Below are 11558 nucleotides of genomic sequence, written 5' to 3' on the forward strand. Positions count from 1 at the left end.
CCATTACCCAGTTCTTTACTGAAAACTTTGTTCCAGGCTGTTCTCAGAGTTGTCATACACTCATACCTTCCAGAGTTTTATAAAGTGTATAATCTCAACAGCCCAGAAGTCCACTGCCCATTACAAATATGGCGGTGATTGCCTCATTTCCTGTGTCATGTGACTCTCCCTTAGTCATCACATGACCCATCCACTTCACATTGCCGGAATTAACCCGCAGGGCTAGCCCAGTTCCTATAGCTGCAGTAGATAATCTGAATCCTTGTTTTTATTTAGTGGATCCTCTATCCCTCTGAGAGTGTGGAACTCCTGAGGTCTTCTTATCCAGTGACTGTGAGGTGATGGAGTTTTCAAGTCATTTTAAAGAGGTGAGTGAGCCATAGGTCTCCATTGGTCTTGTCATGCTGCTTCTGAAATCCTGGCCATCAGGCTGTGGAATTCGATGAATGGCAGACTCTCTTTGAACCCAGGTCATCAGGGTTCTTTGAGAAAAACACATATGGAGGGAGGGGTTAAGGTAGAAATGGGCAGGAAGAGAGTGAAGACAGTCCTTGTTTTTGGAGGGCAAAGAGCTGTCACCAGCAGTCAGATTGCAGGGAGGGCTGCACCCAGGTGTCTGTGGGCCTTGTCCCCTCCTTTTTTTTTTTTTTCTTTTTGGTACTGGGGATTGAACTCAGGGTCACTCGGCCACTGAGCCACATCCCAGCCCTATTTTGTATTTTATTTAGAGACAGGGTCTCACTGAGTTGCTTAGTGCCTCGCTTTTGCTGAGGCTGGCTTTGAACTTGTGATCCTCCCACCTCAGCCTCCTGAGCCGCTGGGATTACAGCGGTGTTCACCGCACCTGGCTTGTCCCCTCCTTAATAAAGGTGGGAGACTAGGCTGGGGGTACCCAGAGGCAGTCAAACTCTGGGGAGTAGCTGACAGGAAGAGAGGGGCTTGCCTTCTAGCCATTTCTCATTCTGTTCTCAGGTGGGCCCAAAGCACCCGGGCAGGGTAGTCGTGGCTGCCAGCCTCACAGGATTGCTTCTGCTTCAGGCAGTGTCCTGGGCATCAGGTGAGTGAATCCAAGAGGGGAGGAGGGCATTGAGGCGCTCCCAGCCTCCTGGTCCTTTGGTAGTCTTCTGGTATGTAGGTGGGAGACTTTCGGAAGGTGCAAGATAAACTCCTGAATGACTGAGACCAGCCTTGAGGTGGGGGCACAGTGAGGGGATTTTTGAAACTGACGTTAATTTCTTAGCCTGCATGTCCATTCTCCTCATCCGCCTCCTTTGGCCCTTGCCTCTGCTTGTGCCCCTCCGTTCCAGGTGCCCGCCCCTGCATCCCTAAAAGTTTCGGCTATAGCTCAGTGGTCTGTGTCTGCAATGCCACCTACTGTGACTCTCTTGACCCCCTGACCTTCCCTGCCCTTGGTACCTTCAGCCGCTATGAGAGTACGCGTAGCGGACGTCGGATGGAGTTGAGTACAGGGACCTTCCAGGCCAATCACACAGGCACAGGTAATCACATGCCCTCATCCCCAAGCCAGGCTGGGTCTACCTGGAGCCAAGTCGTAACAGTGGTCACTACCATTTCTCCCCTGTGACTGACAACCCTTCTTCCCTATGTGTGTCCTTAGGGCTGCTACTGACCCTGAAGCCAGAAGAGAAGTTCCAGAAAGTGAAAGGGTTTGGAGGGGCCATGACAGATGCTGCTGCTCTGAACATACTTGCCCTGTCACCCTCTGCCCAGAGTTTGCTGCTCAAATCTTACTTCTCAACAGAAGGTGAAGGGCGGAGAGGGCAAGTGACATTATGCAATGGACACGTTTGAGTTTTCCTTGTACTTTTTCACCCTTCCCTGACAGTTGACTCCTCTCTTCATGCCAATATAAATAAGATTGCCATGTCAATCTCTAAGTGCCTGGGGACTCCCAGGCTGAGAAGGACATGTTTCACCCAGGTGCTGACCTCCAAGGTTCCTAATTAGGGGCGTAAGTTCCCTTTGGCCCCATTGATGATCTCAACTTCCATATCTTACTCATCCTTTTCTGCAGGAATTGAGTATAATATCATCCGGGTACCCATGGCTAGCTGTGACTTTTCCATTAGCACATACACCTATGCCGACACCCCCGATGACTTCCAGTTGCACAACTTCAGCCTTGCAGAAGAAGATATCAAACTCAAGGTGGGCATTCTCACTGTCTCAGGCCCTAAAGATGCATCAATGTCTGGGGGTTGAGAAGGTCCAGCGAGGGCTATCGGCAGACATGGAACCTTCCCCTGAGGTCTATTTTGTCCTGGGGTGGGAGGGTGGGAGCTGACGGCTGGACCTGAAGCACTGGTTGGGCTAGTCTGTGTCCCAGCTCTGGGTGTCTCTCTCCTCACTACCTTTGTCTTTAGATACCCCTGATTCACCAAGCCCTGAAGTTGGCCCATCGCCCTGTCTCACTCTTCGCCAGTCCCTGGACATCACCAACTTGGCTCAAGACCAATGGGGCAGTGAATGGGAAGGGGTCACTCAAGGGTCACCCAGGGGATATCTACCACCAGACCTGGGCCAAGTACTTTGTCAAGTAAGGGATCATCAAGGTCATGGAGCCTCAACCAACCCACCCTTTGGACACCTTGGTCTATGTTCCAATTCTACCTGCTTCCACTTCCAGATCTGACTCTGCTCAGCTTATATTCCTACCTTCTGGGTCTTGCAGACTCAGGCCTGTTGGTCAGGGTTCTCATTCCCCAGGGTCTTGGTCTAATTTCTTGGCCATGATTGCTCATGCCCTTTTTCTCCCAGGTTTCTAGATGCCTATGCTGCGTATGGGTTAAAGTTCTGGGCCGTGACGGCCGAGAATGAGCCTTCTGCAGGGCTGATCAGTGGGTACCCCTTCCAATGCCTGGGCTTCACCGCTGAACACCAGCGAGATTTCATCGCCCGTGACTTGGGTCCAACCCTTGCCAACAGTACTCACCGTGATGTCCAGCTGTTCATGCTAGATGATCAACGCCTTTTGCTGCCCCGCTGGGCACAGGTGGTAAGGCCCAATACCTCCATGGGTGTCCGTCCCAGTGACCCCCAAATATGCCATCCAAATGATTGGCTCCAAACTTAAGACTGCCTTCCCTGCCCCAACTCTTGACTTCTGTAGTACTCTGGACTGGGTCCAGGTGTCTAGGCCACCAGCCCCATCAGACATCCAGGACCCCGTGGTTGTTCCCTTAATCCCATTTTTCAGGACTTCTAGTTCCTCTTCCAGAACCCTCTCTGCTGGGCTCAGTGTCAGTGGCTCCCCTTCCCCAGTCGTCTTTCCCTTTCCCTGTGCAGGTACTGGCAGACCCAGAGGCAGCCAAGTACATCCATGGGATTGCTGTACACTGGTATCTGGACTTCCTGGCTCCAGCAAAATCCACCCTGGGGGCGACACACCGGCTGTTCCCGAACATGACGCTCTTTGCCTCAGAGGCCTGTGTGGGCTCCAAGTTCTGGGAGCAGAGTGTGCGCCTAGGCTCCTGGGATCGAGGAATGCAGTACAGTCACAGCATCATCACGGTGAGCCCCTGTCTCCCATCCTGCAAAGCATACATCTCTAACCCCTTACCAAAGATCGAGAGCCCTCCTTGCCATCTTGCCCTCTGGGGCAATTTTGGGATATTGAGTCTATTCTGTTTTTCCTTCACATCTCATCACCCTTTAGCATATACTCAGGGCCCTGCCTCCAGTTTCTCAGCTTCCCTTGAAATGCCTCCATCTTCATAAACCCCTCTAGTGAGAGAGCCGAGCATGATGGTGCACACCTGTCATACCAGCTACAGGGGAAGCTGAGGCAGGAGGAGGGAAAGTTCAAGGCCACTCTGGAAACTTAGTGAGATAAAATTAGAAGAGTTAGGATGCAGCTTGGCGGTAGGCTACCCTGGGTTCAATCTCCAGTACTACCCCCTCAAAACAATTAAGGAGACAGGATTCCCCCTCATAGGGCTGAGCCACTCAAGGCCCCCAGCTCCCTCTGTGTTGAGCCTTTTTCCTTCGCTCTTGTCTTTACTCCAGAATCTCCTTTATCACGTGACTGGCTGGACCGACTGGAACTTTGCCCTGAATCCTGAAGGGGGGCCCAACTGGGTCCGCAACTTTGTGGACAGCCCCATCATTGTAGACATTGCCAAAGATGTGTTTTACAAACAGCCCATGTTCTACCACCTGGGCCACTTCAGGCGAGTACAGGGTGGGTGCCCCCATTCCACACAAGGCCTATCATCACCTGTGCTGGGCTTACATCACTCCATACCAGGAGGGAGCAGGAAGGCATTTAGGGTGGCACCACTGGGAGAGACACGCCCATCCTCTCTTGCACCACGTAGGCAGGAAGCAACTAGGTGGCATCAGAGACACACACAACCCCTGGGTGCCTGATGCTGGGGCGGGGATGCAGGAGGTCAGGGTCAGGGCCCAGCAGTACAGCTCGAGGCCTATAGAGTTAGGGCAGAGTTTGGGCAGGACTTATGGGTGGGGTGGGGGCTGGGTGGCTGAGTTCTTAGACGAGGGTTTGGCTGAGGTCCCTGATGATGCCTGTTCTCATATTTAGCAAGTTCATTCCTGAAGGCTCCCAAAGAGTTGGACTAGAGGCCAGTGAGAAGACTGAGTTGGAAACAGTGGCACTGATGCATCCTGATGGCTCTGCAGTTGTGGTTGTGCTAAACCGGTAAGGGTGAGAGCAGGTCTAGGATTGGCTGGGACGGGTGGTGGGCCTCAGCCGACTCACACTCTCAGCTTCTCCTCTCCTCCCCAGGTCCTCGAAGGATGTGCCTTTTACCATCAAGGATCCTGCCGTGGGCTCCCTGGAGACCATCTCACCTGGCTATTCCATTCATACCTACCTGTGGCGTCGCCAGTGATGGAGCAGATACCCAAGCAAGGACCTGGGTTCAGCATGGGCATTAAAGGGACAGAGTCAGCTCACATGCTGTCTATGGCTAAAGAGGGCACAGCAGGGCTGGGGTGAGCTTATAGTGACATAAGCCCTTGGGCAGTGGTTTGGGTGACTCACTCTCCTCTCCAGTGGGTGCCAGGGGCTTGAGGCCCCTAGAGAAAGATCAGGAAACCCTAGTGTCCCCCCACCCGGCATGCTTGTGTTAGCTGTGTGCTGGTTCCTGTGGAAACTGGGCCTAGACCCAGGGTGAGCTCACTGTGTGTATTAAAACAGATGGAGTGGGAGTTAGGGAAAGGAGAGACTAGGAAAGCTAGACCCAAGCTAGGTACTATTTGTCTTTCCTGGAGATGCAAGAGTGAGCCGGTGCAGAAGCACTGTCAGCCTTCCGGCAGGAGCCAAGAACCGTGGGTAGGCTCAAGCACCCAGATGCTCCCATGGCACATTGTTAGGAAAATGGGCTTCCCTTAAAGGAGAGAATGACTGCAGTCAGTGTGAGCAGCTTTATTCTTGGGGGCAGTACCCCATTTCTGGCTATACCAATAGTGGGGAGGCTAAGGGGCCTCTGGAATGCATGATAGTAGAAAAATCAGTCCTAGGAGCATGAGGACAAATCACTCCTCTTCATCCTCCTCAGCCATGCCCAGGGCCCGGCTGCCTGGGGTTCGGGCAGGCGTTGCCCTCTGGATGGAAACAATGCCACTGAGCAAAGCATAGCCCACCATGGCTGCCAGGCCTGCCAGCACAGACAGTATCTGGTTCCGACGCCGATATGGCTCTTCCTCAGTCTCTGGGCCTCCTGGTGTCTGGCGTGGGGGTGGCACCTCAGCTGAAGGGCAGAGGAGGAAGGTGGGCAGGGGATCCTGGATCCTGGCCCCCTCTTCCAGGGTTGTTCCTCCCATCTGCCACTTACCTCCATCCCAGGGAAAGTAGAGGCTGAGGATGTGGGCACAATAGGCACAGAGGTTATGCAGCCCCCGCAGGTGGGCCTGCAGCTTCCCACTGGGCAGCTTGGCTTGCAGCAGCAGGGCCAAGTGGCTAAAGACAAAGGCATCCAGGGAGGCGGGGCTGGAGAGAGGAAGAAGGTGAGATGGAGGGGGACCACTGGACAAAGGGGTCAAAATGGAGCTAGAGGAAGAGTCGGCCTTGAAAAGTGGGCTCTGGGAAGCAGGGAGGCCACCACAGGAGGCCAGGACACAAAGTTCTAGACCTGGGAATGGGGAGGGTTCCCCAGGTGGCGCCAGCCTGGCCCTGAATGGGGCTCTATCCCTGGGCTGCATAAAGGGCACATTGAGTGCCCTACAGCCCTGCCGGCCCCTCCTGTGCCTGGCTGTCCTCCCACCCCACCCTCCTATACCACTGAGGAGGCTTCAGCCCCACACACAGCCCTACTATCACCAGAGCCAGTGTCTGTCCTGAGGATCTCTTGGCCAGAGCCTGAGCCCACTCCAGCCCTAGCCCCAGCCCCAGCCTCTACATCTTCTTCTAAGCCACCCATTACACCACTGGAATCAGACTCACGCGTCTCCAAAGAAGAACTTCTGAGAGCCCAGGCGCTGAGAGAGAAGGGTCAGGCACTCCCGAGCTTCTTGGTACAGCTATAGGGAGAACGCAGGTAGGCTGCAGCTGTGGAAACAGTACCACCTCCCCTCCTGGGCACTCCCTTCCTGGCCATCGTCCTTGGGGTTCATGTCATACAACAGCCCCTTGTCCCAGAGCTACCTCCTTCTCCAGTTCTTCCTCGTTCTCAGGTCTGTGCTCCCCACATAGCAGCTGTAGCCGCTCCATGTACTGCCGCTGCATGCGGCCAGGCAGGAAGAAGTTGAGGGGAAAGGGCATTGCCTCTGCATACCACTTCCGGGTCACTTCCACATAGTTCTTGGTGTCTATCCAAAAAGTATGTATCTGGATTGGGTAAGCAAGAAGGAAAAGGAAGGCTAAACCAACGCACCATCCTGACTCAGCCTATGCTGCTCTGTGTCTCCCTGTGGGTGTGGCATGACCACCTCCCCCATGAGGCCACTAGTGCTAGGAGAGAGATCTGGGTGCACTCACCAGCACTGGGAGCAGCTTTTCCTCTAGGAGAGACATGAAGGCCAGGGTGTCTGCCCCTTGCCGGGCTGACAGATCGTAATCGGCATTGTACTTCTGTTGAAGAAATACCCATGAGGCAGACACTGGGGGGTTGCATGGGTACTTCCCAAACAGGGAAGGGATGGTACCCTCCCTCACTGGCCTCTGAGTGTAGTGAGGTACAACGAGGAGCTTTTCCCACTGAGGCCCCCTTGCCTGGGCCCAGCCGGTAGCCTGTTGCTGTTGGCAGAAAGCCTGGGCCTTGGAGCCTGCTGGCCGTCAAGGTCCTGCGCCCATTGGGGGGAGGAAGGAAGGCCCAGCCACAAACTAGGAGCAGCTCCCAGAATTTCCACGGAAAGCTGGCAGCACGCCTGCTGACGACAACTTTCTAACAGCAACCTCACCGATCCAGACACCACAAAGCTAGCTGAGTGGAGATCAGATGCAGGTTGGCCTTAGCCCATGCCTCAGGAATAGGGGATGCCATTCCACACTCCCTGGACCCAGCGAGCTCATCATGCTCAGCACCCCCTGGCTTGTTCCCTCACAGCCTAGCTTTGACTATTTCTTCCACTTCACTCCATGGCCTTGGAACCACCACCACCACATACGCATTCCACCCGCTCCCCCAGGTCGAACCTGCTCTGCCTTCCCAAGCTTCAGCCTCTAATCACCCCCCTCCATATCCTGAGTAAACTTTGTCCCTGCATACCCTCTTGTGCATGATCCTTAAATCTCTCTGACCTCAGTATCTCCCCTGTGGAATCAGGATAGTAATCTTTTTCTCTCATTATGGCTATTAGGAAATAATTCAGGAGAAAACTCTTGGAATCTGGAAAAGCTCTGTTCATACATAAGGAATCAGGGCAGTGGCCCAGGCCCTGACAGGAAATTTGGCTTTTATCTAGATCTTATTTCTCCAAGCCTCTCAAGCTTCCACTCATTCCCCAACAATTTACCTGAGAAAGAACAAATGAGAAAGAGGGTCCCATTTCTGACAATGTGTTCTATTTGGAACCAGGCTAGAACTCTTGTAAGAGCATGCTTATTAAATCCTCTAGGTGTTTTGTGGGTTTTTTTTTTTTTTTTTTTTTGGTGCTGGGGATTGAACCCAGGGCATTGTGCATGCAAGGCAAGCACTCTACCAACTGAGCTACATCCCCAGCCCAAATCCTCCAGTTTTATACATAAGAAGCTTTCAGATCAAGAGTCAATGACAGAGTAAGAGTAAAGAACACAGCCTAGAACTCCCACTCTTTTTTTCCCATTCAGTACTGGGAATTTCAACCCAGGGGCAATCTACCACTGAGTTATACCCCTGGCCCTTTTATTTATTTATCTATTTATTGCAGCACTGGGGATTGAACCCAGGATCTTATGCATGTTAGGTAAAGCACTCTTCCACTGAGCAAAATCCCCAGCTTATTTTTATTTTGAGTCAGGGTCTTGCTGAATTGCCCAGGTTGACCCTGCACCTATGAAACTCCTGCCTTGACCTCTTGAGTTGCTAAGATAACAGGCCTGTCACTGCACCCAGTTTCTTATTCTTCTTGCAATATTCTAATTCCCTGTCCTGACTCCAAGCCTTGTTCATCCTAAGCCCCATATCTAGCCCAAACTAGTGTTTAAAAACAGAGATGTAACCCTTAGAAGTACTTTTGAGTCCCACTTTTGAGGACCTCATCAGACCCAAATGCTACTCTTTCTCTTCCATGTGTTATCAGTCTATGCCTCTCTCCCTCCCTGCCCAGTTTGCAGAAGGAACTATGCCCCTGGATGATCCCAAGGTGCTCTGGGCTTAATCTCTTTTTACTACATCACAGTGACAATGTAAGTCTTCCTCATCAGAATGTGTGCTCCTTGATGCTCTGGGTCATCTGTGTTGAGGTTGGCATATGTCTGGTGCTCAATAAATTAATATTGCACTGAACTGACTGAACTTCTCTCGTTTGCAGACCCCCATTCAAGCCACCTACCTCTTTTCGAAGGTGGGTGATGATCTTGTGTGGTACCGAGATGACTTCTCCATGAGTGGTCCGAAGGGCAGGCAGAGTTCCTGACATTGAGAAAGAAGTATGCCCACCAGATCCTTAGCTGCTTATTCATATGTATTTGTACTACATTACTGCCTGTTTCCTGCTCCTCCCCTTGCACACTCCCTTCCTTATCCCCTAGGGACTGGATACCTGAAGGGCTTCGCCAAGGGTTGGCGATCTTGTGTACCTTGAGTGGAGCACCAGTAAATCTGGCATAAGTCTGCAGGGAAGGAATCAGAAAGCACCGAGTTCAGGCCCATGGCCTCACGGGGGAACCAAGAACAGAGCTGTTCACAGAATACCATATGGGCCATGCCCTATGCTTAGCACCTTTGTACAAAAAAAGAGGTAGTCATTACTATTTTACAATTAGGTAAAACAGAGCTCAGGTTATGGACATGTGGATGATTACAAGTCAGCTAGGAAAATCCTTCCCTCTATCTCCCTTCTTGCATCAATCTGATAGACACTTATCCTTGGAAGATTCTAAATAGTATCCCTCTTCTTGGAAGCATGGACCACATCCTTCTTTGGTGGTCTCTTTCTACCCACATATCTTACGTTTTACAACAGAATATTTTATTAAACTTATTTCCTTTCTGCCAATAACTTGAAGGGAGTGGCCAAGTCTTATTTCTTTGCACGGCAATGTTATGCGTTTGGAAGAAGTCTAATACAAGCTTTTAAAATCACAAAGTAAATGAGTGTAGTGAACCAAGTCTGTCTGATTCCAAAACTCTACAGTCTGGCTGTGGGCTGTCTGGACCCACAAGCAATAAATGCTGTTTATGAGAAAGAGGGAGAAAGGGGGACTGAAAAGACAGGAATGGAAAGCTGAAGATCCCCAAGATGGTTCGGAAGGGATTGCCCCAAGGTCACACAGCCAGAGGATGGATAAACAAGGACTGGACCCCATCTCCTGAACCCTCAATCAGGCCTCTTTCCATTGCAACACGAATCCTAGGCGACTGTGGCGTGGGGCGCTGAGCCCACATCGGCCAAGTATGCTCTTTGACTCAGTTTCCCCCACGGCGCCCCATACTGGCGAGCCCTGGCCAGGTTCAGACGCTGGGCTAGTTCGGGCCCCCTCCCCACTCTTCAAGGGCGCAGCAGAGGGCGCCGGCGCCACTCCTCACCAGCACGGCCAGGCTATCCAGGTCCACTGACGGCAACCCCCAGCCCCCTGACCAGCAGAACAGCTCCATGGGCGCCGCCATCTTGCACGCCCTCTGTCCCGGAAGCACCTCCCCGGGAGCTCTGCCCTCCCCTGCCCGGACCCGCCCCCCGCCGCCCCTCCGGAGGATCGGGGCGGGGGGCCTGGGGAGGCCCCTGGGGAGGCGCGGCTTCCCCGGGTCGGAGAGGCGGCCCGCTGGCGGGAGGCGGAGCCGCGAGCTTCGGCGGAGGGCTGCCGCCCGCCCATCCAGAGGCGGCCCACGCAGTGGGGCAGGGCTGCCGGCCAGGCGCGCCTCGGAGAGTCCCGGCGCCTCAGCCGCGCGGAGCCCCGCGTTCCCGGAGGCGCGGCGGGCCTAGGAGAGGGAGATCTTGTGCGCCCGGCCGGGTCCTGGGGGCTCCTGCCAGACTGCACGTGGCCTGGCCTGCTCCCGAGCCCCGCGAGGCTCGGCCCCGAGCTGGGGCTGCGGGGGGGTCCCCCGGGCCGCATGTTTTCCACAGCGCGTTATGTTTGGAGCGGGCCCTGCGCCGCCTGTCGCCTTGGAAACAAAACACGGGCGGTGGCGCGGCCGGAGCCGAGGCCGGCTGGGGCCTGGTGGGGGGAGGGGATGTGGGGCTGGCGGGCTGTTGCCTTAGTGACGAGAGCCCAGGCGCCCCTCGGCTTCATCCGGGTCACGGCCCGTCTGCCAGCACCCACAGGACTCTTCAGTCTGGTCCTCCGGTGCTGCTGGCCTTTCCCCTGACTTTCTTTCTTGGCGGTGCTGGGGATTGAACCCAGGACCTTCAGCATGCTGGGCGAGAGCTCTACTACTGAGCTACACCCCTGTCCTTGTCCGCGGGTTTTCTACCTCCATTCTGTGGTGCCTTTCTTCTGATTTCTTGTCTTTGACCTCACTGACCACTGTTTTAGACCTCGTTCAGTTATCATTAGGAGCTCCCAAACTCCCAAGTTTCTAGGAATGAGGGAAATGGAGGGATGGGCACACATCATGAAACCCCCCTACTCACACACTCTAATAATTAAAGAGCACTTGCTCCGCCAGAGCAGCAAGCTTCAAGCCATGTGGGCATCCACTGGGCACTATAACAAGCTAGTTTCGGCCACTCCCTTTGGCGTCCTCTTCTGCCCACTGGCATTGCCCATGCCAGGGGTTCCAGCCTTCCCCAACTGTGGCTTCCAGAAAACAGTAGCATTCGGTAGGGCTGTTTGTTGAGGCCCCCAATAACGGGATATAGAGGAGAGGGAGGCACCTGGGGGCGAGGACCATTACGGACTACCAAGAGGCAGGGAGGCCTCCAGGACTCTCCCAGTGCCCCTGGTTCCCGGAGCTGGTGATGCCTCCAGGGTGATTGGCAGCTCTTTGTTTCAGCCCCCC

At 53.9% G+C, this 11558-nt stretch overlaps 2 protein-coding genes across 2 annotated transcripts; one reads left to right on the forward strand and one right to left on the reverse strand.

Moving 5' to 3' along the window:
• The first annotated feature begins 213 nt into the window (after positions 1 to 213).
• Positions 214 to 5250, forward strand: Gba1 (glucosylceramidase beta 1). Its single transcript, XM_026405042.2, has 11 exons — positions 214 to 368; positions 973 to 1057; positions 1308 to 1499; positions 1619 to 1765; positions 2036 to 2169; positions 2385 to 2557; positions 2779 to 3016; positions 3307 to 3531; positions 4027 to 4190; positions 4562 to 4678; positions 4766 to 5250. Exons 1-11 carry the CDS (start codon positions 342 to 344, stop codon positions 4869 to 4871), a joined length of 1608 nt encoding a protein of 535 aa, XP_026260827.1. The 5' UTR covers positions 214 to 341; the 3' UTR covers positions 4872 to 5250.
• Positions 5251 to 5395: 145 nt separating this feature from the next.
• Positions 5396 to 10677, reverse strand: Mtx1 (metaxin 1). Its single transcript, XM_026405043.2, is given in 9 exon segments — positions 5396 to 5732; positions 5817 to 5971; positions 6425 to 6501; positions 6626 to 6808; positions 6959 to 7051; positions 8953 to 9032; positions 9163 to 9232; positions 10149 to 10264; positions 10267 to 10677. Coding segments are annotated over 9 exon segments (1395 nt in total). The 5' UTR covers positions 10673 to 10677; the 3' UTR covers positions 5396 to 5517.
• Between the last annotated feature and the right edge of the window lie 881 nt (positions 10678 to 11558).

Source organism: Urocitellus parryii, chromosome 11 (assembly GCF_045843805.1).
Source record: "Urocitellus parryii isolate mUroPar1 chromosome 11, mUroPar1.hap1, whole genome shotgun sequence".
Classification (NCBI taxonomy): domain Eukaryota; kingdom Metazoa; phylum Chordata; class Mammalia; order Rodentia; family Sciuridae; genus Urocitellus; species Urocitellus parryii.

Coding starts and splice junctions, on each gene's coding strand:
- Gba1 (XM_026405042.2), top strand. CDS start 342: ATGGAGTTTTCAAGTCATTTTAAAGAG. Junction 2,558..2,778: donor TGGGCCAAGTACTTTGTCAA/GTAAGGGATCAT, acceptor TTTTTCTCCCAG/GTTTCTAGATGCCTATGCTG. Junction 4,191..4,561: donor TACCACCTGGGCCACTTCAG/GCGAGTACAGGG, acceptor TCTCATATTTAG/CAAGTTCATTCCTGAAGGCT.